The 26729-nt window shown below is 42.1% G+C and overlaps 12 protein-coding genes and 1 non-coding gene across 17 annotated transcripts; 6 read left to right on the top strand and 7 right to left on the bottom strand.

The window, feature by feature from the left end:
• Positions 1 to 6: 6 nt before the first annotated feature.
• cer (crammer) lies at positions 7 to 544 on the top strand. The gene is made up of 2 exons (XM_018011150.2): positions 7 to 194; positions 252 to 544. The coding sequence occupies exons 1-2, from the start codon at positions 156 to 158 to the stop codon at positions 447 to 449; spliced, it is 237 nt and encodes a 78-aa protein (XP_017866639.1). The 5' UTR covers positions 7 to 155; the 3' UTR covers positions 450 to 544.
• Positions 545 to 686: 142 nt separating this feature from the next.
• On the top strand, positions 687 to 5029 carry SdhA (succinate dehydrogenase, subunit A (flavoprotein)). The gene is made up of 6 exons (XM_018011126.2): positions 687 to 834; positions 972 to 1058; positions 2439 to 3848; positions 3915 to 4117; positions 4179 to 4329; positions 4401 to 5029. Exons 2-6 carry the CDS (start codon positions 1002 to 1004, stop codon positions 4578 to 4580), a joined length of 2001 nt encoding a protein of 666 aa, XP_017866615.1. The 5' UTR covers positions 687 to 834; positions 972 to 1001; the 3' UTR covers positions 4581 to 5029.
• Positions 4955 to 7332, bottom strand: LOC108616147 (cytochrome b5 reductase 4). Its single transcript, XM_018011130.2, has 3 exons — positions 7192 to 7332; positions 5597 to 7003; positions 4955 to 5540 (listed from the first exon to the last, which is right to left on the bottom strand). The coding sequence occupies exons 2-3, from the start codon at positions 6895 to 6897 to the stop codon at positions 5255 to 5257; spliced, it is 1587 nt and encodes a 528-aa protein (XP_017866619.1). The 5' UTR covers positions 6898 to 7003; positions 7192 to 7332; the 3' UTR covers positions 4955 to 5254.
• LOC108616146 (fatty-acid amide hydrolase 2-B) lies at positions 7139 to 13862 on the top strand. Of its 4 annotated transcripts, none has more exons than XM_089471834.1 (4): positions 7139 to 7278; positions 11186 to 11504; positions 11571 to 11790; positions 12309 to 13862. In XM_089471834.1, exons 2-4 carry the CDS (start codon positions 11304 to 11306, stop codon positions 13490 to 13492), a joined length of 1605 nt encoding a protein of 534 aa, XP_089327960.1. In that variant the 5' UTR covers positions 7139 to 7278; positions 11186 to 11303; the 3' UTR covers positions 13493 to 13862. The 4 variants fall into 4 exon arrangements, with proteins under 4 accessions (XP_089327960.1, XP_017866616.1, XP_089327961.1 ...); XM_018011127.2 differs by having other exon boundaries at positions 7147 to 7282; XM_089471835.1 differs by having other exon boundaries at positions 7265 to 7318.
• A 254-nt stretch (positions 13863 to 14116) lies between these two features.
• Positions 14117 to 15300, top strand: LOC108616153 (sentrin-specific protease 8-like). Its single transcript, XM_018011142.2, has 2 exons — positions 14117 to 14474; positions 14542 to 15300. Exons 1-2 carry the CDS (start codon positions 14376 to 14378, stop codon positions 15079 to 15081), a joined length of 639 nt encoding a protein of 212 aa, XP_017866631.1. The 5' UTR covers positions 14117 to 14375; the 3' UTR covers positions 15082 to 15300.
• A 203-nt stretch (positions 15301 to 15503) lies between these two features.
• On the bottom strand, positions 15504 to 16786 carry LOC108615042 (putative gustatory receptor 59b). The gene is made up of 2 exons (XM_018009274.2): positions 15735 to 16786; positions 15504 to 15671 (listed from the first exon to the last, which is right to left on the bottom strand). The coding sequence occupies exons 1-2, from the start codon at positions 16698 to 16700 to the stop codon at positions 15504 to 15506; spliced, it is 1134 nt and encodes a 377-aa protein (XP_017864763.2). The 5' UTR covers positions 16701 to 16786.
• Positions 16787 to 17389: 603 nt separating this feature from the next.
• Positions 17390 to 19300, bottom strand: Den1 (SUMO peptidase family member deneddylase 1). 2 transcript variants are annotated; one of them, XM_018011140.2, is made up of 3 exons: positions 19052 to 19300; positions 18115 to 18349; positions 17390 to 18047 (listed from the first exon to the last, which is right to left on the bottom strand). In XM_018011140.2, the coding sequence occupies exons 2-3, from the start codon at positions 18211 to 18213 to the stop codon at positions 17508 to 17510; spliced, it is 639 nt and encodes a 212-aa protein (XP_017866629.1). In that variant the 5' UTR covers positions 18214 to 18349; positions 19052 to 19300; the 3' UTR covers positions 17390 to 17507. The 2 variants fall into 2 exon arrangements, with proteins under 2 accessions (XP_017866629.1, XP_017866628.2); XM_018011139.2 differs by lacking the exon at positions 19052 to 19300 and adding an exon at positions 18427 to 18586.
• Positions 19301 to 19353: 53 nt separating this feature from the next.
• Positions 19354 to 20141, top strand: LOC108616158 (uncharacterized). Its single transcript, XM_018011146.2, has 2 exons — positions 19354 to 19674; positions 19739 to 20141. The coding sequence occupies exons 1-2, from the start codon at positions 19492 to 19494 to the stop codon at positions 20015 to 20017; spliced, it is 462 nt and encodes a 153-aa protein (XP_017866635.1). The 5' UTR covers positions 19354 to 19491; the 3' UTR covers positions 20018 to 20141.
• On the bottom strand, positions 20038 to 20813 carry LOC108616157 (uncharacterized). The gene is made up of 3 exons (XM_018011145.2): positions 20542 to 20813; positions 20374 to 20490; positions 20038 to 20314 (listed from the first exon to the last, which is right to left on the bottom strand). Exons 1-3 carry the CDS (start codon positions 20710 to 20712, stop codon positions 20123 to 20125), a joined length of 480 nt encoding a protein of 159 aa, XP_017866634.1. The 5' UTR covers positions 20713 to 20813; the 3' UTR covers positions 20038 to 20122.
• Positions 20814 to 20905: 92 nt separating this feature from the next.
• On the bottom strand, positions 20906 to 20977 carry TRNAH-GUG (transfer RNA histidin (anticodon GUG)). The gene has a single exon. It is a non-coding gene; the product is annotated as a tRNA-His (tRNA).
• A 119-nt stretch (positions 20978 to 21096) lies between these two features.
• On the bottom strand, positions 21097 to 21942 carry LOC108616154 (uncharacterized). Its single transcript, XM_018011143.2, has 2 exons — positions 21448 to 21942; positions 21097 to 21381 (listed from the first exon to the last, which is right to left on the bottom strand). The coding sequence occupies exons 1-2, from the start codon at positions 21925 to 21927 to the stop codon at positions 21232 to 21234; spliced, it is 630 nt and encodes a 209-aa protein (XP_017866632.1). The 5' UTR covers positions 21928 to 21942; the 3' UTR covers positions 21097 to 21231.
• Positions 21943 to 22149: 207 nt separating this feature from the next.
• LOC108616160 (cytochrome c oxidase assembly factor 5) lies at positions 22150 to 22535 on the top strand. Its single transcript, XM_018011149.2, has 2 exons — positions 22150 to 22350; positions 22411 to 22535. The coding sequence occupies exons 1-2, from the start codon at positions 22150 to 22152 to the stop codon at positions 22450 to 22452; spliced, it is 243 nt and encodes an 80-aa protein (XP_017866638.1). The 3' UTR covers positions 22453 to 22535.
• Positions 22480 to 26719, bottom strand: pea (ATP-dependent RNA helicase pea). The gene is made up of 2 exons (XM_018011117.2): positions 23159 to 26719; positions 22480 to 23092 (listed from the first exon to the last, which is right to left on the bottom strand). Exons 1-2 carry the CDS (start codon positions 26418 to 26420, stop codon positions 22545 to 22547), a joined length of 3810 nt encoding a protein of 1269 aa, XP_017866606.1. The 5' UTR covers positions 26421 to 26719; the 3' UTR covers positions 22480 to 22544.
• Between the last annotated feature and the right edge of the window lie 10 nt (positions 26720 to 26729).

Below are 26729 nucleotides of genomic sequence, written 5' to 3'. Positions count from 1 at the left end.
CCAACTTTACGCGAATGCTGTTGACTTTGTTTTGATTTTGCATTGTGTTGATTGTTTTGCGCATTAGATGTTTGTAAATGAGTCATCCTGAGCTCAATATATAGTCGAGATAAACACTTATTGCAATTTCTACCGACAAATTGAACAAAGTGAACATGTCGCTCGTTAGTGACGATGAGTGGACCCAGTTTAAGGTAATGTTTGCTATGCTAAACAACTCAACAACGAAATTAACGCGTCTGAATATTTAGACTACCCATAACAAGGTATATGAAGGCGATGAAGACCAAAAGCGGCGTTCCTTATACGAGAAAACTAAGGCGAAAGTCGAGGAGCATAATAAAAAGTACGAGAATGGCGAAGTAACTTGGAAAATGGGCATTAACAATATGTCGGACTTTACTCCGGAGGAATATGCAAATAGGTGTGGATCTAGAGCACCCAAATAATGAATCTCAGATATTCAGCATTTGTATATACAATGTACATGAACTTTATCGATGCACATTTACAAAATGCATTTAATATATTTTATTAATCCTAATTTAATGTGTTGTTTTGAATCTGGTCACACTGTGAACAGACAACTGTTGCTATATCGCTGTGTAAAAGATTTTGAAAAACTACGTATTAAAAAAAAATGTAAAAAAAAACAAGTTTGAAATTCGAATATGCTTAAAAACAAAACCTCGAACAGATGGAGAAAACATATGTTACTCCCCAAAAGTATCGATGCCAGCATCAGAGCGATAATTATTTGCACCCCTGGTAAGAGATGTATTTGTCAATTTTCCAAACTCGGGTCACACTGCAGTCGACATATAACTTTTAAAAGTTTGTAAACTTTTTCATTTTGTTCACATTGCCACAAAAACGCATCGGTTGTGCGTTTTTACTTTCTCAAATTTTGAAGCGAACACTGTCTGAGGGGCTCGGGCACAAACTAGACTAAAGTGTACCTTCTATTGCAGACACACAGCTGAGCAGCAACACCCAACAAGATGTCCGGAATTATGCGTGCGCCATCGATTTTGGCCAAAACTGCATTCGCCTCAATGGTAGGTATCCATGCAATTCAATTATTTTATTGACAAGTTTATACATTTGTCAGGCAAGTAAACTAATTCGACAACGAGTATTTCAATTTCTCGATGCAGCCTCTACAAGTTCTACCAAAATTTCGGCCCTCACTGAGCCCGTAGCAATGTTATGTAATTTGTTAAATTTGCGCCTGGCCAACTGATAGAAACAGAGGTTTCCCTAGCATTGCGTAAACCCAACGCACATTACGAATTCGAATTTAACTAAACTGCAATTTTCATTGTTCAATTGAAATCGAGAGTGCAAGTGATGCACAGAGGTTATGTTGCACGTACTACGCACCGAAATTCCCCCTTGCGATAAGTTTGGCAACAGATGCGACATCAAAATTCGGCATTTTGATAGGCGTTGTTAGTGTGCGTTTTGTGTGTTATTTAAGTGTTCAGTCATGCAGATAAGCCCCCTACATTCAATGTCCACATGCGAGAGAGGCGCGACCGCTGCCACACAGCTGATTATACAATGCAAATTATTGATATGAGCTATATTTTAAATGCTAATTATTACATAAGCAATACAATGTTTGTGTGTGTGTGCGTTCTTCTAAGCGACGCTTTAACTGATAATCCTTAATACAATGCTTTGTCAACGATAGTCAATGGGAATCTTCCCATGGCGTGTGCGGCTCTCTTTAATCTGCATTATTGCCCAACACTCACACAATCGCTTGACCATATACACATGTGTGTGTGAATGTGCAGTTGTTTTTTGTTTTTTGCAAAAACAAAAGTCATCTTATCTGAGCAGTTCCATTAGCACCTACAGTTCAGATATCGCGATATTTGTGCTGGCAATTTACTAAATTTACCTAATGCAGCAGTGGCAGAATTTTAGGCTCCGTCCCATGTTCTTTTATATGTTACTGATATGGGGTGTTAAGAGTGTTAAATTAGCTAGTGTTACCGGATCTCAAAATTTCCAATTGAGTCTGATTGGAATTACCTAATGGATTTATAAAATCTGCAGGCTACTCAGAATCAGAGCTAGTTCAGTCTGTTCTTTAAAATGATATAATTCACGATCAGTCAATATATTGCTATAATATTGCAATTTTTATTTAGTTTTGCATTATTTCCCACTCAATCAGGCATTATGCGATTTCTAAATCCACATAGCACTGACATTATATAGCTATAACGTATCAATTATTAAATGTAGTTATTAGATTGCAGTCATTAAATTTACATCGGCTGTTAAATACGACTGAATGCCTTGAAGCAACTGATCGTAAATTGCATTTTATTCGTGTGTTAGACGCTTCGTAAGTGACGTGACTGATAGCAGTTATCTCGTAACGTTCCATTAAATCTAATCAGCATGCAATTTGTCAATTGCAGCAACGTGTGGCAACAGTAGCTGCCGCAGCGACGCAGCAGCGCCGCAGCTACCATGTAACCCCCGGATACCAGAAGGCTAAATCAGCGAATCCCGATGCCATCTCCAAGCAGTATCCGATTGTAGATCACGAATACGATGCGATTGTTGTCGGTGCCGGCGGTTCGGGACTCCGTGCTGCCTTTGGCCTGGTCGCTGAGGGCTTCCGCACAGCGGTTATCACTAAACTGTTTCCCACACGCTCGCATACGATTGCTGCACAGGGAGGCATTAATGCGGCTCTTGGCAATATGGAGGAGGATGACTGGAAGTGGCACATGTACGATACGGTGAAGGGCAGTGACTGGCTGGGCGACCAGGATGCCATTCATTATATGACACGCGAGGCACCCAAGGCTGTCATTGAGCTGGAGAACTACGGCATGCCCTTCTCTCGCACCCAGGATGGCAAGATCTATCAGCGTGCCTTCGGTGGCCAGAGTCTGAAGTTCGGCAAGGGCGGTCAGGCCCACAGATGTTGCGCCGTTGCGGATCGTACCGGCCACTCGCTGCTGCACACCCTGTATGGTCAGTCGTTGAGCTACGATTGCAACTACTTTGTGGAGTACTTTGCTCTGGATCTGATTTTCGAGAATGACGAGTGCCGTGGCGTGCTGGCCCTTAATTTGGAGGATGGTAGTCTGCATCGCTTCCGTGCAAAGAATACGGTCATCGCCACAGGTGGCTATGGACGCGCCTTCTTCTCCTGCACCTCGGCGCATACGTGCACTGGCGATGGCACCGCATTGGTGGCCCGTCAGGGTCTGCCGTCAGAGGATCTGGAGTTTGTGCAGTTCCATCCGACTGGAATCTATGGCGCCGGCTGTCTTATTACTGAGGGCTGCCGCGGTGAGGGTGGCTATTTGATCAATTCCAAGGGTGAGCGTTTCATGGAGCGCTATGCGCCTGTCGCCAAGGATTTAGCTTCTCGCGATGTTGTCTCCCGCTCCATTACCATTGAGGTTATGGAGGGCCGCGGTGTGGGACCCGAAAAAGATCACGTATTCCTGCAGCTGCATCATTTGCCGCCCAAACAGCTGGCTGAACGTCTGCCCGGCATTTCAGAGACTGCTATGATTTTCGCCGGCGTCGATGTCACCCGCGAGCCCATTCCTGTGCTGCCCACCGTACACTACAACATGGGTGGCATCCCAACGAACTATCGTGGCCAGGTGCTGACCATTGACGAGAACGGCAAGGACAAGATTGTGCGCGGTCTCTATGCGGCCGGTGAGGCAGCCTGTAGCTCGGTGCATGGCGCCAATCGATTGGGTGCAAACTCCCTGCTGGATTTGGTGGTGTTTGGCCGTGCCTGCGCTAAGACCATAGCCGAGGAAAACAAACCCGGCGAGAAAGCACCCGAGCTGAAGGATGTAAGTCAACTCTATATAAATGAGCTTCTATTAGAATTTTGTATTTATTCGCTAAATCATTTGCAGAATGCTGGCGAGTTCTCTGTGGCCAATTTGGATAAGCTGCGTCATGCAAATGGCAATATAACCACCGCAGATCTGCGTCTCAAGATGCAGCGCTGCATGCAGAACCATGCTGCTGTATTCCGCGATGGACCCATCTTGCAGAAGGGCGTTAGCGAAATGAAGGAGATCTACAAACAGTTCAAGGACATCAAAGTTATTGACAAGTACGTAACTCCAAAATTTACCGATGGTTGCCTATTAAGTATTGAATTTTCACGCATTTAGGTCGCTTGTGTGGAACTCGGATCTAATTGAGACACTGGAGCTGCAGAATTTGCTGGCTAATGCTCAGATGACCATCGTCGGAGCTGAGGCGCGCAAGGAATCACGCGGCGCACACGCACGCGAAGATTTCAAGGATCGCATCGATGAATACGTAAGGAAAACATAAATATTATGCTTTCATTTGACTGCCTATTAATGCCTCCTATTGTTTGTCTTACACAGGACTATAGCAAGCCCTTGGAATCGCAGCAGAAGAAACCCCTCGACCAGCATTGGCGTAAGCACACGCTCGCCTGGGTGTGTAGCGATGATGGCGATGTGGAACTCAAATACAGACCAGTTATTGACCAGACTCTGGACAATGAGGTAGAGACGGTGCCACCAGCAATTCGCTCTTACTAGAAGACGCCACGAAACTTACAAGCATACACACACATACACTCGAACAGAAAATAAACACACACACTCGCATGTTTACTTAATAGTTAACAGGCAAATTGTGGAAAAGATTCGCAAGTCTCACTTTTGTTAAAAACTAAATTATGCCAGGTCTACGACCGATTGGTTTTTGATGTCAAAATTATATTATGTAGTTAATTTCAATTATTGTATATTTCGAAAAGCCTCTCAGCGTCCTACACAACACCACAAATAATTTATCTCCCAACATTAAATATATATGTAAACATATATTTTCGATAACTGAGCGACTGTTGTGCAAAATTTAGTCAATGACGTCGATGCCTTTTTCTGTAAACAAAAACGTCAGGAATAACAATTTTCTAGTATTTGTTAATCTTATTAAATTATTAAAAACAAAGATGTAAAAATATATATAAACAAAAAACAAAGTACTGAATTCTAAAAAAATAGGTTTACAACACATTAATAATAATCAGGCTAGTAGCCCTTATCAACTGCGGCATACATTAATACTATGGATAATATATAGGAAAGTTTATAAAACTGATATACAAAGACTTTACTATATCTTAAGCAAGTTACTAATAATTGTGACTAGCCTGATTATTTTATAAACAAGAAATTGATGAGCATGACTATTTAAACCAATTTTGTCACTGAAAAACATGCATCTGGCCCGGCTTCAGTTTTAGTTCCCTCAAGCTGTTCACCGCGGCTGTATTAAACCCCGTGGGTCCACATACAGCCACAAAGCTGAAGGACTCGGCTTGCTGTTTATTGAAAAGAGGCGCCAGCAGCTCTTGGGAAATGCGACCACCCGCCTCCGACAAAATGTTTTTGCAAGTGAAGCGTTCATCGGCTTCCTGTAGAGCTTGAAACTTATCCTTCAGCCAGATATCGGCTTGAGTCTTGTTAAAGTACATCAGCTGAAGACGTTCTCTGTGGAAAACCCTTTGATCAACAAAAGCATATGAAGGTAAACATAAAACACTTACATGCGATTCGTCTGACGCTTGAGCAAAGACCGAAGCAGACTAAGGATGGGCGTAATACCGCTGCCCGCAGCCAAGAGCAAAATATTGCGATGTGCCTCTAATGCGGATAGCCCGAAATTTCCGCGCGGCAGACTCAATTGCACTGTGGCACCTGGTTGCAGTTGCTTTAGCTGACTGGAAACTGCTCCTTTTTCATAGTGCTTGATAAGAAATTCCTGTCGAATGCTAGGACTAGCATTGGCGTCGATTTGATCGCTGTTAGAAAGCAGACAGTTGTGTGGCACAGGTGTATAGCTTCGCTCTAGCAACTCACCATTGAGTGGGAGCTGGATGTCAAGGTGATAGCCCACTGGCAGATGCACAAGCACCGACTGCTCAATGCTCTGCAGGCACAACTCAAAAGAGTCATGGTTAAATACCTCGCAATTCAGCACCTCGTATGTCAAGCGCTCATCGCAAGTTGAATTCAGTTTACTTATCTCCTGGCTGCCATATGTCTGCCATGGCTCGGCCACCTGCTTGGTGAGCACCACTTCGATTTTTCCCGTCTCTGGACCCACACGCACAGTTTTTGGCGGCCAGACAACGGCGGCGCTAAGCTTGAAACTGAAGACATGCCATATGCTCCCCAATTGCACGCGTACTTCCAGCTCCACATCAGACGCGTCCTTGCGCTTTAGCAGCAATCCTGGATTAGCCATGCGTCGCGTATAAAAACAGAGTGTCAATTCGCTGCGCTGTTGAATCCAATCGAAACGCGGCACAAGCTCCGTTGGGGCCGGCGGTGGACGGATTAGATCTGTTTCTACGTTGGCCGCAACGTTATCCTTTAACGGACCCACATAGCATTTGCCTAGCAACTGAGGGTAGTTAACCCAGGCATGCACTTCATCAAACAGCTTGGTAGCATCACGTCCAACACCGCGCATTAGTTCATCTATACCGCCTGGATGGAAGTCCATGTACCGAGTCACATTGAATACTTTGCCTCGTATGGCCATCCAAGCATCGTTCACCTGATTGTGGAGCGCCAGTTCACTGCGACTAACTGGTACAACGCGTCCTCCAGTGCCCGAGAGATCAGCACCTGAATTGCATAAACGTATCCAGCTCATCAAGGAGTAGCCAGGCTTCAGGGCGCATTTGTTGCGCGGATTGCCTGTTGCAGAGCCCGAACTCTTCAGTTGCTGCGCCGCTGAGCTGGGCAGCTGTAAACTATTGACAGCTAAGGCAGTCACAGCTGGTGGCTTGAGAGGAGTTTTATCCATTGATGCTGGCAGTTTCAACTGCGAATCGCTCATGGTGCAGTCAAATTGTGCTTATTATTGGCTCAACAGTTGAAATCGATATAAGCGGTTATTCATAAAGATCAGCTGATTGCCATCGATAACATAGTCGCGCAAACAGCTGCAGAGGTCGATATATATAGAAAGCTTTAAGTAGTCAATAGGAAAATAAATATACTTTAAAGAATCAAGTATTTAAAAGTTGTGCAAGCACAAGACCATAAATTATATAATTTAAAAAATGTTAATAAATAATAATAATGCACTCATTATAATAATCACAAAGTCCCACATATGTGAGCTGCATACTGTGCTACGCTTTTGCTATTCCCCAACAAATCAGCTTCGTTTTGTCAGTTTTCAACGAGTCGGTCAGCTGTTCGGATCACTGTAATCGTGGGTAAAGTTCCTGTCGCCTCACATAGACTTATTTTGTGTATGCATTTCCAAAGACCATTATACAAATATCGTGTCGATTTTGTGCATGAAACACAAAACGAAGACAAAAAAAAAAAAAAAAAATACAAAATGAATTAGCTGTCATTATTGAGTGTAATTCCACACGCATAGAATAAAAATTCCCATTAATTCTAAGTGTGTGTGGGTGTGTGTGTTTTTCAATGGAATAAAGCTATAAATTGGCGCATTATTTGATGCTTCATTGGCAAACTGGTTTAATGTCAAATAAGTGATATACAGTGGAAAATCTAAATTGTACTTATTTATGCATTGCATAAATACAACAACAATTACTTGTATATATAACGGTGTTCGTTTATATGTATTGAGCAATCAAAGCGACAATTTGCTGAAGTTAACATCAACAAACGGGTTCTGCTTTGTGTACTATATTAAATTTTCGTATACATCAGTGCTTTATCCTTTTATTTCATTATTATTAAATTTGTATTCTCATGTTTTGCATGATGTCATTGTCCAGCAAACGTTTGCCGGTCTTTCCGTTTGCTTTGCCACCTTTCGCCACCCTCTTCCACAAATACGCACACGCTCACGCACAGGTACATGCACATCCATACATATACAACCACACCCGCAATCCAAAAAGTTGCTCTATTCATTTCACTGTTGAATTCGCCGCGCGCCCGCTGCTCTATAGGTTTGACACTTAATTACTTGCACACGCAACCAAATTCGCTCTTCCGCTGACTGCCAGTCACTCCTAGTTCTCTCTATCCCCATCTCTTAGCTAGCGGTTGTTCTCACGCAACAAGTGTTAATAGCATTTTAAACAGGCCTTTCACATAAAAATGTATTAGAATTTTGCTCACGAATAGGTTTGATGATTTTAACTGCAATCTTATCGGGCATAAAACCCTGTATTTTTCTTTTATTATACATTATCTTTGCTTGATAATATATCAACTCTGCGCAAACCAATTGGTAAATTTAGTATTAATAATTAGCCGTTGATTCATATGCATGTACTACAAATTTGTTGTCATGTGTAAATTGAAGCGTGTCCATTTTTAAAGCCGCGCAATTCAATTAAACTTATTGAGAAAGCGAACGGTGCTCGAACAAATTGCGATATGCTGCCTTAAACAAATAGCTGATAAGAAATTGTAACAATAACAACATCAATATTGAGAGCTTGTTCCCAGCTTCGACCGTGACAGACAATTACACAATGTCGCCGCAATGAGTGCGACAAGAATGAGGCGAAAAGAGGAGCGGCGTCCTTCAACTTGACGAAATTCTGACTGAACGACATAGAAAGAGAAAATGAAAAAGAAGGAGAGTGAATGATTAGGCAGGAATTATTGCAGTATATGCGACGTGCTTATACACTGCTCAAAGGAAAATATTTAAAACAAAAGTATAATAAATGAAATATTAAATATTTAAAAAAAAATTTAAATCTATTGGTCATAAATGTGAACTTTCGGTTAGAAGTTTATTTTGTTTTGATTGCTTTTTAGACGTAAGCTCTGGCTGAACCCTATTACATTTTGCATGCTATGCTTAAATAGCTCGCGCGTCGTAGCACTTGGGACGCTAGTGCTATGACTAATATCAGAGTTATCAAACTTACATGTGCAGCTACGGCTTCTGCAATGAGTCACACTTGGATGTTTCTCAACTATATTTCCCTTTGCCCCTGTGCTTCGATAATGACTTGATCAGCTTTCTATATGAGTATTCTTTGTGAAGTTCCAGACGTTGACTTTTTTCCCATATAATCGTACAATTGTTATTGTAAGAGGGATTAAAGTCCAAAGTTGATCCTCTTGGCTAATTCGACAGCGTGCATTGAAAAGCGATAAGATAATGGGGCAGTAGCAGATACTGAATGACTCTACATATGGCAACAATGCTAAGCTGCCAAGATTTAGTCGTTTGATGAACTTTTTGTTTATCAGCCAAAGCCACATACTGAATTATTTTTCCATCAACAGAGATTAGAAATTGTTCATTTATGCTATAAATAAACTTTGTAAATCTGATTCAACTGCAAAAAGAATCTCTATTTGTGTTCATTCAAATTTTCGAAATCATATTCGACCACCGTTTAAAAATATGTAGACTACATACGTACGCTTCATTTCTATATTTGCGCTTCATAAATTATTTCAAGAGTCATTGGAATGGAAAAGTTTGCATTCTTTTATAATAAAACAAACCGAATTTTAAATTAAAAACAAGCTATATAGGGGCTCTGTGTTCATGTACGTGTATAGAATACATACAGAACGAATTATTTGCCAATATGTAGAATTTTTAAATCTATTTATTTAAAGTATTGTCTTGGTTTGTAGTATCAAGTTGCAGTGCTTAAGTATGGAAAATAATACTTTTTGACGTAATATATACAATTAAGTACAGTGTATACCGTGTAAGCTAAATAGCTTAAAGCAGATAATTGGTTTATTCTATTTTATGTGATTAATAAAATAGGATAGATGTTATTTAAAAATAAAACATTTTCTCAGGTAGAAAAATTTTAAAATGTTTACATTTGTTTAATAATATTTAACATAATATTATATACAGGGTATACGACGGTCTAAGTCCTCTATAACAAACTTACTGTTGTTTAGGTTGGGCTAATTGGCAATTGTTTGTTAGTTCTCTTATGTATATCCGTTAGCCGACGAAGCAGTTGGTATTTGCTCATATAATGTTCCCGATCCGTAGGGCAGATAAAAGTTTTGTGAGGCCCAGACATCATAAAGCTGATAATGGATATGACTCAGTCGAAGTTGTAGCAGCGATCAAGGGGGCACGTGGCGAATTTAAGTGACTGGTTCGATAGCTAAATATAATTCAGCTGTGAACTTAACTATGGAAGTTCATTGTCCAAATATATACAATATGTATATATTTATATATATATTGTATATATGTATGCATAATACATCAATATGCGGCAAGTATTTTTATTTAAATAATTTGATTAAACAACATTTATAAATACAACTAAGAACTCCGCATTTGCACTACATAATACACATTCATGGTCAAAGGATAAAAGAAACAGGTTGCGAAACATTGCAAGATATATTATAGTACATAGTAGTTTATTTTATAGTAGTATAATAATTAATAATAGTAGTTTTGCCTAATCTTTGGAAGAACTCTAGAGCAACGTAATTGTAAATAAAAACTGCGAAAATATGTATCCACATCAGCAAGGCGGATATTACAGACAATCAATATACTCATTTCATTTTAAGAATGAATAAAAAAAAAAAAAAAATATATATATATATATATATATATATATATATATATATATATATATATATATATATATATATATTTATTTATTTATTTATATGCAATAAAAATATATAGGCATTACTAGACAATCAAAACTCTTGCTACTTACTTATCAGTTTTACATATTTATCACTTATAAATAATAATATAAATACGCCGCGTTGTTCAGAAAAGGTTTCATTCCACGAGTTAATAATTAGCTTCTGAACTCTTCGCCGTGCCCACTGTGCACGATTTGCTGTTGCTCATCTAACTGAATTAGTGAACAGTATTCCTGGAACAGCTTTTTAAACTTATTCAATCCTTTTGGCTTGCAAAGCAATGTTAATGTACATTGCAGAGCTGTTGTTAACATGATATGTAGGCATTCTGTTAATCCCATACTTTCCACAACAGCCCAGCCTGGACCATTTCTATTGCGTAGATAAACCAAAAATACAATAACAAAATCGGTTTATGGAAATGTTTACACTAGATTGTACGATAGCTCTTATTGTCTGTTTCTTATCTACACTTTAAATTATCCGTATAAACATATATACATATATTTTCTTTTTCACAGAGAATTAACACATGGGCCTGGTCAAGAACTGGAACTCAAACACAATTAAAAAAACGAATTGCTAACAATATATATATATATTTATATAGCTGTAGTTAGACATTCCGCATTAGCCGCCATGTCGGAGAAGCAATTGGAACAGAATAGCGTGCCTCTGAGCCGCGTGATTGGCGCCTACATATTTGGGCTCTTGCAGACCTTCTTTCGTTTTATCTTCCGTTTGATATATGGCGCCAAAGGTAAAAGCATGCCGCCCATAACGGATCCCATACTCCTCGAATCGGCCACATCGCTGGCCAGAAAAATACGTAACCAAGAGGTATAGACAACTAATCTTCCAGATGTCAAAGTCTAGAAATTCATTTATTCATCTTACTCTTTATAGCTAAGCAGTGTTCAGGTTCTGGAATCGTTTATACGCCGCATCAAGGAAGTGAATCCGTTGCTCAATTGTGTCGTGGATGAGCGCTACGATGAAGCACTCAAAGAGGCAGCCGCAGCGGATGCCCTGATCAAGTCCGGGCAATATACAAAAGAAGAGTTGGCCACGCTGAAACCGTTCTTGGGCGTGCCTATCTCAACAAAGGATTGCATAGCGGTCAAAGGTGTGTAGTAGACTACAAACTATTTTGTTAGGCTCTATATAAATGACAATTTCTGATACTTGTAGTTAAAGTTCAAATTCAATCTAGCAGAATTTCGTTACTTCAGCTTAGGAAGAAAACAAGTTTAAGTTTGACTGCCTCTTTTAGCAATACTCTTATAATAATAATAATAATAATAATAATAATAATAATAATAATAATAATAATAATAATAATAATAATAATAATAATAATAATAATAATAATAATACTCTAATAATTGTTCTTATTTTCATTTGCGAACTCCTAATCTATCTAAATTTTAAATAGTTTGTAATAAGTTAGCAGAGAACCTGTACTTATAGCATTTTTTTATGGCAGAAATATGTCAGTAGGATCTATCGGTATTTTATGGAGCAAATCTAAAGATAGCCAACATAATTCTCTAGGGACCTGAATATCAATAGGGTAATAAGCTAGCAAGAACATAATTTATATTTATCATACTTAAGCTAATACCCACCGATTTGTCTTCACAGGCATGCTCCATACAGCTGGATTGTATTCGCGCCGTGAGGTGCGCGCGGCAGACGACTCGGATGCAATGGGATTGATGCGGAAGGCGGGCGCCATACCCTTTGCGCTCACCAATGTCTCCGAGATGTGCATGTGGTGGGAGAGCAACAATACGGTGCACGGCAGGACAAACAATGCCTACGACACGAATCGCATTGTGGGCGGCTCCAGCGGCGGCGAGGGCTGTGTCCAATCGGCTGCAGGCTCACCGTTTGGCTTGGGCTCGGATATTGGTGGGTCCATTCGAATGCCCGCGTTTTTCAATGGCATCTTTGGGCATAAGCCCAGCAAGCTGATCGTTTCGAATAAGGGCCAGTTTCCGAGTCCGTTCAGTGAGGAGCAGAACTCGTTTTTGGGTCTGGGCCCCATGTCACGATTTGCCGAGGATCTGCGACCCATGCTGCAGATTATGGCTGGGGAGCGGGCGCACCTGTTGCGGCTAGACAAGCCAGTGGAGCTGGATAAAGTAAAGTTCTTCTATCAGGAATCAGATGGCGGTGGTCGCATGGTCTCCGCCGTCGATAAGGATCTGCTGCTGGCCATGCGCCGAGTGGCCGACCATTTGAGCAAGAAATTCGGCGCTGGTCAGGTGAAGCAGGTTCAGCTGCCGCAGATACGCCAATCAGCGGCCATTTGGTTTGCCAACATGCGTGATGACTCCGGTCACGGCTTCAGCTACCAGCTAGGTGATCTGCGCTACGATATCAACACCTATCTGGAGCTGCTCAAGTGGCTGGTGGGTGCCTCGAAGCATACATTGATTGGCCTGATCACGGCCGTAATGGACAACGCCCAGTGCCAGCATGGCTCCTCCAAGTACAAGCACATGGTGGCCAAGCGGGATGACCTGCGTGCCACTCTACAGCAGCTGCTGGGCGACAATGGCGTGCTCATCTATCCCACGCATCCCACTGTGGCGCCCTACCACAACGAGCCCATCACGCGTCCCATCAACTTCTCCTACACGGGCATAGTCAATGTGCTGGGCTTCCCGGCCACAGCTGTGCCGCTTGGCCTGGGCAGCGAGGGCTTGCCGCTGGGCGTGCAGGTCATAGCGAACTTTAATGAGGACCGATTGTGCCTGGCCGTGGCCGAGGAGCTGGAGCGTGCCTTCGGCGGCTGGGTGCGCCCCGAGGTTCGACTCTGAAGCGGACTCTTTTATTACAAATAACATAAGTATACACAGCCGAGCATTTAGCTTTTAGTATTTGGGAATTGTATCCTGGGCCCCGCAAAGAACCCACCAAACAAAATCTAACAACGGCTTAGTATATACTATATACAAACGATCTATCAGCATGTCCTCTTTATATCAATATATATGAGATGTGTGTATGAATGTGAATTGTAAAATGTGCACATTAAGTGCATTTAGTGCCTCGTAAAATCAATATTTCGATGTATTTTTATTGCTATTATAATTACTTTGTATACAATATGTTTTTAACCATAAACTTAGCAGTAATCTAAGCTCACATTTGATTTCGCATTTAAAATAAAGAAAAATTGTTAACAAACTTTTCAAGTTTCACTGTTGGCAGCGCATTATTCTAGCAACCTCTCAAAAATTCGGAATAGCTGTTATTCCCTGGCCACGTGGCAGATGCATAATTGTTCCAGCATTTTCTACATAATAGCGTATTACTCCTAAAATTCCGAAATAACAGCACACTTCTGTTAGAGTAAGCCACGTGGCCGCTAATTCGCACCGAAGTTACAAAGGAAACATGTTAAATAACATGAGCATTACAGACACTTAACAGCAAAACATAAACGGCGCAGGTTGAAAAAAAAATGTATGCTTGAAAGCTAAAAATTATCAGAGATCTTATAAAATGCTGCCAAAATACAGGCCGCCTTGACGCTTGAACACAATACAACAAACAAATATCCATATAGACTAAATTACAAAATTGTCGAACCTTTTCGTACACTTTCTAGGCAACACGCACGTCCTCGAACAAGCCCCGACTGTGCGCTGACCTAACGACTGCACACATCAGGATCATAATCAGAGCAGCTCCCACAAGATGAGCAAGACAGACCCCATATCGCTCAGCTTCCACGACTCGTGTCTGCGCATGTCCGACGTGCAACTGCTGCACGGACCGCGCTGGCTCAACGATCAGGCAAATAGCTCAATGGACTAACTAAATAGTTCTGTATACATTGAAATATACATATATTTGCTTGCAGATCTTGAGCTTCTACTATGAGTATCTGTCGCATGTCAAGTACAAGAACAACAACGACTTGTACTTTATAGCGCCCGAGGTGACGCAGTGCATGAAATACATGGACGACTCCGAGCTGGAGATGCTGCTGGACAAGAACAATGCAGCCTACAAGCTGTTCATATTCTTTGCTCTGAACGACAACGGCGCCACCGAAGAGGGCGGCAGTCACTGGTCGCTGCTGGTGATGTCGCAGCCCGAGAAGACTTTCTTCCACTTTGACTCGTTTGGGAACAGCAATACGGCCACATCCGTCAAGCTGATGAATAGGGTGAAGGACTTCCTAGGCATGCGTCTGGCCAAGTTCTGTCCGATGCGCTGTCTGCAGCAGGCGAATGGCTACGACTGTGGCATCCACGTCATCTGCATGACCGACCACATAGCCGACTATGTGAGTCGCTTTGAGATGATCAACGGGCTGCCCGGACTGCACATCGAGACTGTGAAGGCCAAGCGAGCCGAGCTGCTTAAGCTGATCCTCTCTCTGGGCGGCAGTTGTTAATCCCGCCAATCCTCCGTTATATATATATATACATATGTATTTGCGATGTAACACGAACTACCAATACCAAAGCAGATAAGTGTGTGTTATGTGATCGAAATGTTTACACTTAACGATATTGATATGGGTTAGATATAATTGTTTAGAGTATTGTATTCCCCCCATCTGGCTGTGCATCATAATAAAGACATTGATGTTGATATGAATTTATCTGATTAAGCAGAATATATCATTAAAATTATCTGATTAAGCTGAATGAATTATTATAATTAAGCTAAACCGTATTAAAAGAATTTTAGCTATTTTAAATATTATTTTACTTGTAGGCTAATTTTGATAAACCTATAAGTAATATGTAGTATCTATTATTAGTTGATTAATAATTTATTATTAATTTTGGTATTTTACCCACAATAATTAGTTTATAAAGTATATTTCTTATTGTGCAACAAATGAAACTGCAGCAACAAAATGGAAAATGTAATAATAGATATCTGCATTTGGAACCAGCTGCGACGATTCACCTTATAGAGACCGCAAACCCAAAAGTCCAGCTTCGAAGTGCAGGCGTACAAGACAAAGGCGTTCACCTGCAAGAGAAATATATAATTTCTTTATATGTATCTGTATATTCATATATACTAGATATGCACCTCCCTTGACCAATGCCCCTCGCTGAGACTATGCCGTATCGCGCTCTGGTACCACATGGTCTGATCACACATGAAGTTCAATAGATAAAAGTCCAGCAGATGCACATAGTAGTTCGAGGCCCCGAAGAGGGTTACATAGAAAGGTGCCTTAACGCTAAATGAGAAGACTATGCCCCAATAGGTATTAATCGCAAAGAATGCCAAATTGTCAAAGCGCGCCGCCAACATAAGCAGCCCATAGATCTTGTTGAGCCTCTGAGTGCAGCGCGTGAGCAGGCTGTGGAGCATCCACAGATGCTGCAGCTGCTCCAGCTGGCGACGCGACGGAGTATCTTGGATCCCTCTATCCAGATGCAGAAGCTGCGCCAGCTGCTTATTGAGATACTGATAGCAACAGGCGATGTCCCACAGAGCCAGATAATAGCGATAGACGGCGAGCAGGGGAATATTCTTGGCGTTGCTGTATAGGAAGACGCACAGCAGAACGCTCAGCTTTGGCGTGTTGGGTATCGTCAGGCAGGCTAGGAAGCTGGCCACGCAGACGAATAGCACAGAACCCAGCTTCAAACTATGCAAATGGCCAAGTCTGCTGCCGACAGATTGCCCAATTCGCACATCCTGTGCAATCTTGCGGTTCAATCGCTGCACGATCCTGTCCACCTCCAGCAGCGCCTTATCCCGGCAGGAGCGCGAGATCAGAGTGTATGCTATAGTCGCATAGGACACCGTGTAGAGTATATATGTGGTATAGGTCAACAAATTTGGAAACCAGCTGGCTATCCTGACGTACTGGGCGGACAGCCAGAAGACCAAGGGCAGCAGACTGAGCGTCAGGGCATTCACGACCAGGACATAGCCGCGCGTCAGCCACGTCTCGCGATAATTCTTCGATACGCGAAAGTACGAGCTAACGCCTAGAAATATCGAATAACTCTGACAGATACGCAAAAGAAACTCGCCGACCATGCTTAACGGAGAATAATACGTAACTAAATATTGTGTTATATGTTAAGCCGAGGGCCTCATTACCAAATGCAGATTGTATCTCGGCTACCGCATCGTCAGATAAACACCAATTACTATTTAGGGAGTATAAAGTATTCGTAATGCTCTTTACACAATGAATCGATTGCTATAATAGTTTAGAGGGCCAGACGCACCTGCCCATAGGGTATATACATAAATTATCATAGTTTCGATTTACGTTTCCGTCCTATTACTATTAATTTTATTTTATATTTTTAGACAAATGAAACTCAATAAACACTTAAATACTGCATCCATTTTCATTTTACACATATCTTAAATGGCGTTGGACAAACAAACAGAAATATCATGCTGTCCTTCCAGTGATAATAATAAACATGAGAGCTTCCGGCTTGAATAAACAAATATTTGTTCCGTCCAGCCAACTAAAAACTACATGAGTCGCACTTCTTTCAAATGGGCTCCGGCTGGATTTTGTCTCTTCATTTCGTTTTTGGTGTTGTTTCTGTTTTTGCAGTGCCTTGCACTGGGTAAAAGTAAACATTAAATTAAACAAATTACAGTTATTAATACAAATATAGCATTCATGCTGAAGATCAGCTTGCGTTCAACGCCTGAAGCAAGCACCCCATAGATGACCACACCTCCAATTCCTCTCTCCAGCTGTCTTAAAAATGTAAGCGTATACTTTGAGTCGTATTCACAGTGCGTTTTACAGTTAGTAACGTTTTTTATAAAAGGTCACTTAAGGCTACAAGATGTAACATAGAGAGCAGTTAACCGTGTTTAGTCCTTGCCGCCCAGCGATATGATGAGCTTCAGCAGTTCAGCTCGTTTGGCCTTCACTGTGTCGATGTGCAATGTGGGTAGACCCTCAACCACCTCATAGCGATTCACATAGTCGGCTATGTGATCAGTCATGCAGATGACATGGATGCCACAGTCGTAGCCATTTGCCTGCTGAAGGCAGCGCATCGGACGAAACTTTGCCTGACGGACGCCGAGCAGATCCTTCACCTTAGTCATCAGCTCCATCGAAGGCCCGGTATTGTTGTTGCCATACGAGTCAAAGTGGAAAAACGTTTTCTCTGGTCGGGAGAGCACCATCAGCGACCAATGGGTGCCGCCTGCCTCGGTGTTTCCATTGTCATTCAGTGCAAAGAATATGAATGGCTTGTTAGCGGCATCATGCTCCTCGAACAGCATCTCCAGCTCGGAGTCGTCCATGTATTTCATGCACTGCGTCACCTCGGGCGCTATAAAGTACAAGTCGTTGTTGTTCTTGTACTTGACATGCGACAGATACTCATAGTAGAAGCTCAAGATCTGCAAGCAAATATATGTATATTTCAATGTATACAGAACTATTTAGTTAGTCCATTGAGCTATTTGCCTGATCGTTGAGCCAGCGCGGTCCGTGCAGCAGTTGCACGTCGGACATGCGCAGACACGAGTCGTGGAAGCTGAGCGATATGGGGTCTGCCTTGCTCATCTTGTGATTGCCGCTGCTGTTGTTATTTTTGGTCTTGTTGTTGTTGCCGCTGTTGTGATGGTTGTTGAGTCGTCCAGCGTTGAGTCTTTGGATGGGGCGGCGCGCAGTCTGACTTTGATTCTGACGTGCGTGTTGCCTGCAAAAGATTTTGCAAAATGGAGAATGTAGAAATCATGAAACGTCTTGCAACCAGTGCCCGTATTGTTGCCGCACCTCAATATCTTTCTCTCGTTTGGCAACATTTTACACTAAATTTATAAGTTAGAGGAATTTCTTTTCTCACTCCTTGTCTTTTTTATAATAATCACAACTGAAGCAAACTTCAGCGAGCTACGAACTCCGAATGCTACCATTCAAAGCCAACGTTGTTATGTTAAGGCTATGTTACGCGAATGTTAGCAATCAGTTTCCGTTTTCGCCGGCCGGCCGACCAAGTTGCCACAGTTACTGCAATTCCAAATTACATGTACATATATACATATGTATATATGTATGTACACTTACAATGGAGAAATAGGTATTCTGCATAGCCAAAATATCTCATTGCTTAAAAACGTTACTGCGACGCCTCTTGTTAGAGAAACTATAACGAATTCATTTATATTCATATGAATACAAACATTGTTTGATATTAAATTAGAGGCAATCGTTAATTTTTGTACTTTGTATATTAAGATTGGTTTTAAGCCCTACTGATTTTAATAGACACACAACAATAACAAAACACACCAATCTTGCGGCATTATTCGGCAGAAAGAGCATAGCACAACAAAAGAAAACAACAAAAAAGTGAGCGAACTGGTCTCATATAAGAAATGGCATGCGAAGCAAAACTTACCAAAAAATATGGCAGACTCTAGTTGAAATTTTTGTAGATAGCTTGGAGGCTTGTTGGGCGCAGTAAATTTCAAAGGGTTTATCATTGAAGTCTTTGCAAGTTAATAAATACTTAAATGCGACCAATGCAAATACTCAAATCAATAGGAATTAAACACTTTTGCGTCTTGTGTACTTCACTCTAGTTGGAAATTTGCGAGCAGCCAACTTAACGCGAATTGAAATCTGCGCGCAGCCAACTTCAAGTAAGCTTAAAATTTCATAAGGCCAACTTCAAGTGTGGGGAAAATATAGCTTGGCGGCATAATTCAAAAGCAAGTTTGAAAATTAAATCTTACTTATACGTATATACAAAAACAAATTTGAAACAAACATTGTCATTTTGACTCCCGAAATGTTCTAACTGGTTCTTAATAAATTTAAAATTCCAATATATTCATCATGTCTGAAAAGGAAGGATGTCGCACCAGAAGAGTTTCGTTTGTTAATCCAAATGATTTCGATTTAACCGATTGCTGTCGCATCTGTAAATGTCGGGCAACTGCTGAAAATGGTATTAAATTGCGTCCACTATTCAATGGCCGTCGACTAACACGTATTATTGCCAATACAGTTCATATCGAGGTATTTTCTCTATAAAGTGACAAACTATGGTATAATATGGTGATATAACTAAATCCTTTCCCAGATCAAAGATATTCAGGGTCTGCCGCGTTTTTTGTGTGAGAAGTGTTTGAACATTTTAAAAACGTTTTCAATTTTTCAAGTGGATTTTCGACGCTCTGAAGAGGATTTCAAAATGACAATCGAGGCACGTCGCACTTCTCAAATGGATGCTTTGATGGAATTCTCATCAGCCATCGAAATGGAAAAGCAACGAGAAAACGATCAGAAGAGCGCGGCTCTTGTTACAAATTTTCTAAAGAAGACTAAAAAAAACAAATCTAAGCCGAAACTCCAAAATTAAGAATTGAGCAAGTGACGCGCTTTCTTTATTATCTATTTATTGTGTTTTATCATTTTAAAAATTTGTTTAATTTTACACTAATATTTACAATATTTTTCAATAAATTCAGCAACTGGGTTTGAAATTTTCCGGACACATATTTTTCACTTCAAAAACGGCCTCAATTGGTAGGTCCCGGTCTGGGCATTCTGCCTTCATACGACATTCGGAGCTTTCAGAGAATAACATGACTCCATCGACAGCCGTCCAGTTGCCCTTATGTATCAATTTATTTACCCATTTCAACTGTTTGTTGATCTGCGATAAACGTAGAGGAAAATGTAAATAATTTCAACTAAATTAAATAAAATGTTTACCAATTTTGTCAACTGCTTTTGTTTCTTTATACTAAAAAGATCAGCGGCAAATGTAAAAATGTTTTTGGGCTTCTGTTTCACGGCTTGCATTATAATCACGCGAATTATAGCACGTATCTGAAATCTTATAAATAAATGCTTTAATAAATTGTATATTGCCATAAATACCTCTGGATGTCTTCCTAAATATGTCCAATCTCCTTTGCGCAAATTTCTACTTATATTTTTTATGGTATTATCAATGTATATCATATCTTCGTCATAGCTGTTTTCTTCGGATTCTACCGGTTGGTCCGACTCTGATTCGTTATACAGTTCCGATGCAAACAAAAATTCCATTGTAATTTTCTTAGCAGACAATTTGATAAGCAGCCAAAGTATGTTATGCGTAATAAAATATTTTCCTTTGCCTGAAAAAAGCAGCCTACTTCATAAAGAACAAATTAACTACATATATGATTACATTTTTAATTTGAAAAAAAAAAAAAAAAAAAAATTCAACCCAACTCCGTGACAATGCTTATTGCAGCATTGCCGTGACCAGGATTCGAACCTGGGTTACCACGGCCACAACGTGGGGTCCTAACCACTAGACGATCACGGCTACGCTGGGTTGTTGAATGCGTCTGACTAAAACGCACTTTTGAGAGACATGCGCATAAAGCGAAAACACAACGAAAGACACATGTTTGCCAAGTAAAACAAAAATAAAACCGACTGCCATTTACTTAAAGCTTAATTTATTTATTAATTTTTATTTTTTCTTTTTATTTCATTTTTATATTATTATAATTTACGTTAACGGTGCTAGTGCTACAAGTTTTCTTCTTATTATTATTTACACTTAATTAATGTTTGCTATAGCTGTTCAGACTTGTTTTTGTTTGTTACGATTGGTTTTGTTGCATTTGTTGTATTCAAGCGCTCCCTGCGAAGCTTGAGTCGCTCCTGGAACTGAAACTTTAGCATTTCGAGAGGTGTGCTTAGTGAAAAATGCATGTCAGGCAACTAGCAAACAGATTAATACATGAATTATTGTTGAATATATATGTACAAATTATTTATATTGCTTACGTTATAGCTAGTCAACAGGAAATTGCAACGCACGCGTTCGTTGGCGATTCGCTGCACAACCGTTTCCATCTCGTCTGTGTTTAGCATATTCGCGATGAGAGTACTCACTCTTTCGTTCTCCTTCACCCGTTGCTCTTGGGCTGCTGGAGTTTCATCATCGACCGGTATTGTTTCGAATTGTATTTCATTTTCAAGTCCATTACGTACTGTAAGTTGTGCTTTTCGAGATCTATGGCGAACTTGGTGCGTTGTATTGCTGTCTTTGTTACTGTTTAGAGGAGAGCTGTTAGTTGTTTCGGATGATGTAGATCCCGGTGTTGTGGCTGTATTGGTCTCAGCTGCACTTGAAACCGAAATCTTTCTTTGTTTTCTGGGTGTGTGCTCATTTATTTCAGCAGCGCTGGACTCTGATTTTGGTAAATCTATTGTTAGCTCCGACATATCCTCGTCGGAGTCTGGTATTTCAATAGAATTATACATGATTTTGCTCTTATTCGCGCCGCTCTTCTTATCTTGTCAACTTGGGGTTTTCATATCGACTTGTTATATGTTTTCATTAATCGATAGCGTTAGATACTTATATCGTTGCCAGCGTTGCCAGACACTTCCAAGAAACAGATGCCTTAGTCGATTTTGTAATCCAATTTAATTAAACAATAATAAAGTTCAGTTTTCTTGTAAACAATATAAAAAAGAAACAATATGATGCGCTACGAGGGCAATGAAAAGCTGGCGGATGAAACAGCCTGTGCCGGCGTTCGTGCTGATCTAAAAATGTGCCTGCTGGAAAGCGAGTGCTGCCGCTTGGACAAAAAGACTCCGCGGCAGTGTCTGCAAGACAACAGCGTACCACCTGAGTGTCAGGTTCTGCGCAACACTTTCTACGAGTGCAAACGATCTTTGGTGAGTTTCCAATTGATGTACGATGAGCTAAGGAACGAAATGGAGTTTGTATAATTTCAGCTGGATAATCGACAACGCTTTCGAGGGCACAAGGGCTACTGAGCGATGGATAGTCATAAAACCTTGAACTTATTTTTATTGTTACTTAGTTTTTATTGAATACAAAAAGAAACTGGATGCACAAATCTAACTGATTAATTACGGCGGCGACGCACGCGTGATATACGCCACGCGTTTGGCTCCTCGTACTTGTTGTACAGCGGCTCCAATCGTTGGTTCTTCTTGAATTTGCTGAGCTTGGTAGGATCAGAGAAGCGGAAAAAGGATGGGGCAAACTCCACCAACCATTTGGGATCAATGGTTGTTACCTCACGCATATACTCTTTTGTCGTTTGCACCAGCTCATGGTAGATAACCCATTCGGGTTGCCGATTGAATAGCGCGCTTGAAGGATGTATGTAAACCACTTGTGAATCGACCAGGGTCCGATACCCTTCTTGTGGATCTTTTTTGGCCGCATTACGAAAGAAGCCGGAACATATGGCCTTCTGTATGCGCACCGAATTTTTACCCGCTGAAACAACATCCAGTTTATGGCGATCCATGATGCCGAGCAATTGCTTCCTCACATCCTGGGAACGTTTCAGTGTACGGATTTGCACAAAATTCTCATAACACCAGGCATTGGAGAACTTGTTGTTCTTCCAGCTGTTATAGACAGCCAACAGAGTTAGATGATCACCTGCAAGAATAACAGTTAGATATACAAGATACAACATATATTGATATGACTATATTCCCGACCTACCCTCTGCTTGGTTAAACTTGGCCTTCTTTTGATCGGCCAACGCTTGTTTATCCTTGGGTCTGTAGAACACGTTCTGTACGCTGAGCATAGAGACAATGGTTAGGATCTCATCCGAGCACTGCAGTGCGACAGACATAATCAGCATTTTCGATAGATTTGGCTCGAGAGGAAACTCGGCCATGCGACGACCAAGGCGTGTCAATAGGCCCTCATCATCGAGTGCAGAGAGCGAATGCAGCTGTTCCAATGCCATGACCAATGACTCCACGGGAGGGGCATCCATAAAATCAAAATGCAGCAAGTCATTGATGCCCATTGTTTTCAGCTGCAACACTGTGGTTGCAAGATTCGTACGCTGGATCTCCGGCACTGGCGTTGGCAGCATCTCATCCCGATAGGCGCGCTCCGTATAGAGGCGATAGCATTTCCCCGGTCCCGTACGGCCCGCACGACCGGCACGCTGTTTGGCAGCTGCCTGGGAGATGGGCGTGACCACTAGGGAATCCATGCCCGTCTTGGAATTGTAAACCTTCTGCTTTACAAAGCCGGGATCGACCACATAGAAGATGCCATCGATAGTGAGCGATGTTTCAGCTATATTTGTGGCAATCACCACTTTGCGACTGCCTGCCGGCGCTGGATCAAAGATTCGGGTCTGCATCTCGGAGGGAAGAGCCGAATACACAGGCAATATGATTAGCTCGGGCACATCTGGACCCAAGCTTTTCATGCGCTCGTAGAGTATCTCACAGGCGGTGTCAATCTCCTCCTGACCTGTTAGAAAGAGCAGTATGTCGCCAGGGGGTTCACGCAAATGGATTTGCATCACAGTTATGAGCGAAGCGTCCAAATAGTCCGTCTCTGGCTCCTTGGTATACAACACCTCCACGGGAAACGTGCGTCCGGGTATCGTAAAAATAGGGGCTTCAAAGAAATACTGCGAAAACTTGACCGCATCTAAAGTGGCCGAGGTGACAATCAGCTTCAATTCAGGACGCTTTTGGACGGCGGTTTTCAGCAGTCCAAAAAGCACATCCGTGTGGATCGTACGCTCGTGAGCCTCATCCAACATGATGACAGAATACGACTTAAGTTCCGCCTCCATGAGGCACTCACGCAACAACATGCCGTCCGTCATGTACTTGATTACTGTCTCCGGGCTGGTACAGTCTTCAAAACGTATTGTGTAGCCCACCTCCTGGCCCAGGCGACAGCCAAACTCCTCGGCCACTCGCTTAGCCACAGACATGGCAGCCACACGGCGTGGCTGGGTGCATCCAATCTTGCCCCTGGCCGTGAATCCACACTCACCTAGATACTGTGTGATCTGTGTGGTCTTGCCGGATCCTGTCTCGCCAATTACAATGAGAATCTGGTTATCCGTGACGGCCTTGATGAGATCGTCACGGAGCTTGTAAATGGGAAGAGATTGGCGTTGCTCGACGAGAGTTAGATCGGTCTTCTTGCCAAAGGAGGATTTCTTGCCACCAATGACGTGTTTCTTCCACTCGGGTACCTCTTGTGGAGCGGCGCCCATGCCGCGCATATTGGCCGCCAGGTGGCGTGAAGAATCATCCTCGGGCAGCGGATCGATCCAGTTTTTGTTGAGATTACTGGGCACTGCTTCCATCTCCTGCTCTCGCTGCAACATTTTCTGCTCACGCCGCTCCTTGGACAAGGCGGACTGCATCATCGCTGCTTGGGCAAGCGAGCCGTCTGGATTTTTAACTATCCGCACGGGAGACAAATCATGCAATGCTCGTCCATGCCCGGAGAGGAAGGGTGGCTCCTCTTCTACAATTTCTATTTCAATGTCCGCCTCGTCGTCCTCGTCTTTGGGCAATAAGCCTGTCTCCTCGTCGAAATCGGGCATTTCACTACGGTCCAGCACACCCGAGCTGATCATTTGCTTAATCTCCCATCGCTCTGGACTGGAGATGCGCGTCACTCGCTTGCGTGACTCGTGCTCATCACCATCAATGTTGTTACCCTGCAGATTGAGCATGGAGGAGGTGCTGTTGTAGGGTCCATCAGGATTTCGATCCCGTAATGCCAATTCATCCTCCTCGGGTGCATGTGACAGTGGATTGAGATCTCGGCCAGTTTCTTGATCCACCTCCTTCATTGACAGTGATACCTTTTGACCGGCTAGCGACATGACCTTCACTTTCACTGTCTGATTGCGAGCCACCACCTCGGTGACATCGGTGACACGTCCCTCGGCGCGTAGCTGCGAGATATGTACCAGACCCTCCCAACGCTTGCGCACACCAAATAGCTGCACAAAGCAACCAAATGGGACTATGTTCGCCACCTTGCCGGAGTAAATCTTTCCCACCTCTGGATCATCGCTCATCCCAGCAGCTGGCGGTGGCATTTTCTCCTGCTGCTGATGGCGGCTGCTGCGCTCATGAGATCGGGAGCGGGAGCGTCGTCTACGTTGCTCGTGTCTGTCTTGCCGCTCTCGTGAGCTAGAACGGCGTTTCCGATGGTCACGGTCATGGTCACGATCACGGTCACGATCGCGATCACGATCACGTTCCTCTCGAGATCTGCTGCGCCGGCGTCGATGTTCCTTATCCCGTTCTCTATCCCTATCTCGCTCTCTTTCTCTCTGATTATCCTTATCCCGTTCTCTATGCCGATCACTCTCCCTCTTCCTATCCCTGTCTCGTTCTCTTTCTCGATGTCTATCCCTATCACGGTCTTTTTCGCGGCTTCGACTGCGTTCTTTGCGTTTGTGGCGGTCCCGTGAGCTACTACTGTTCTCTTTTACTGACTCCTGGTCTTTTCTCTCGCCAGGTTCCAGAGCCTCTAGCTCCAGCATGGCGGCATCAACGTCGCTCATATCGTTCTTATTTATTTTTAACTTCTGCTTTGATTCTTTCTCTTCACTCTGTTCGTCCTTGTCCATTTCGCTGCTGAATTTGTCATTGGGGAGAGCTAAGCCGGGAAACATTTTCTTGAGCTGCGATTTTTTGTCTTCTTTGCTATCCTCGCCAGCCGTCATTTTTGCATCGCATTCAGGTCTACTGGGCCGCATTAAATTGATGATGCGTTGCAAGTTTTGCACCAGAGAATCGGGAAACTCGGCACCATTTTCTAGTAGGGCTTTGCGAAACGCATCATAGCTGCGATTTTTGTGCTCCAAGTCGATGATAAATTCAGCTAAATCCTTGTCGTTAATGCCCAAGTGATTGTCAAGCTCGGTGCAGATTTTTGACACCAGGGACAGGTACTCCAGCTTTTGCAATTCGTCCATTTTACATTATGGAATTAACAGCCGCAATGTTTATATATTTAATTTATAAAATCCGCACAAAACGTTTTTCAAGAAATGTCAAACAAAAAGAAAACATGCAAGCCAACTAGTGATGAGTGCGTGCAATCACGCGTGATATCTCGTTTGGTACAAATATACCAGCTTTGGGTACATTGTACAATGTCTCTTGTTTATACATTTTTTGATTTAATATGGAATTATTCAAGGATATTATTCATAATGGAATTTTAAATATCCAGATATAATAATTTCCGATCATGTTCGGAATCCTTTTTTGGTACAGTGCGT

This window comes from Drosophila arizonae, chromosome 5 (genome assembly GCF_054131065.1).
Source record: "Drosophila arizonae isolate 15081-1271.41 chromosome 5, UAZ_ARI_1.0, whole genome shotgun sequence".
Taxonomy (NCBI): domain Eukaryota; kingdom Metazoa; phylum Arthropoda; class Insecta; order Diptera; family Drosophilidae; genus Drosophila; species Drosophila arizonae.
This window is presented reverse-complemented; position numbering and strand designations above follow the sequence as displayed.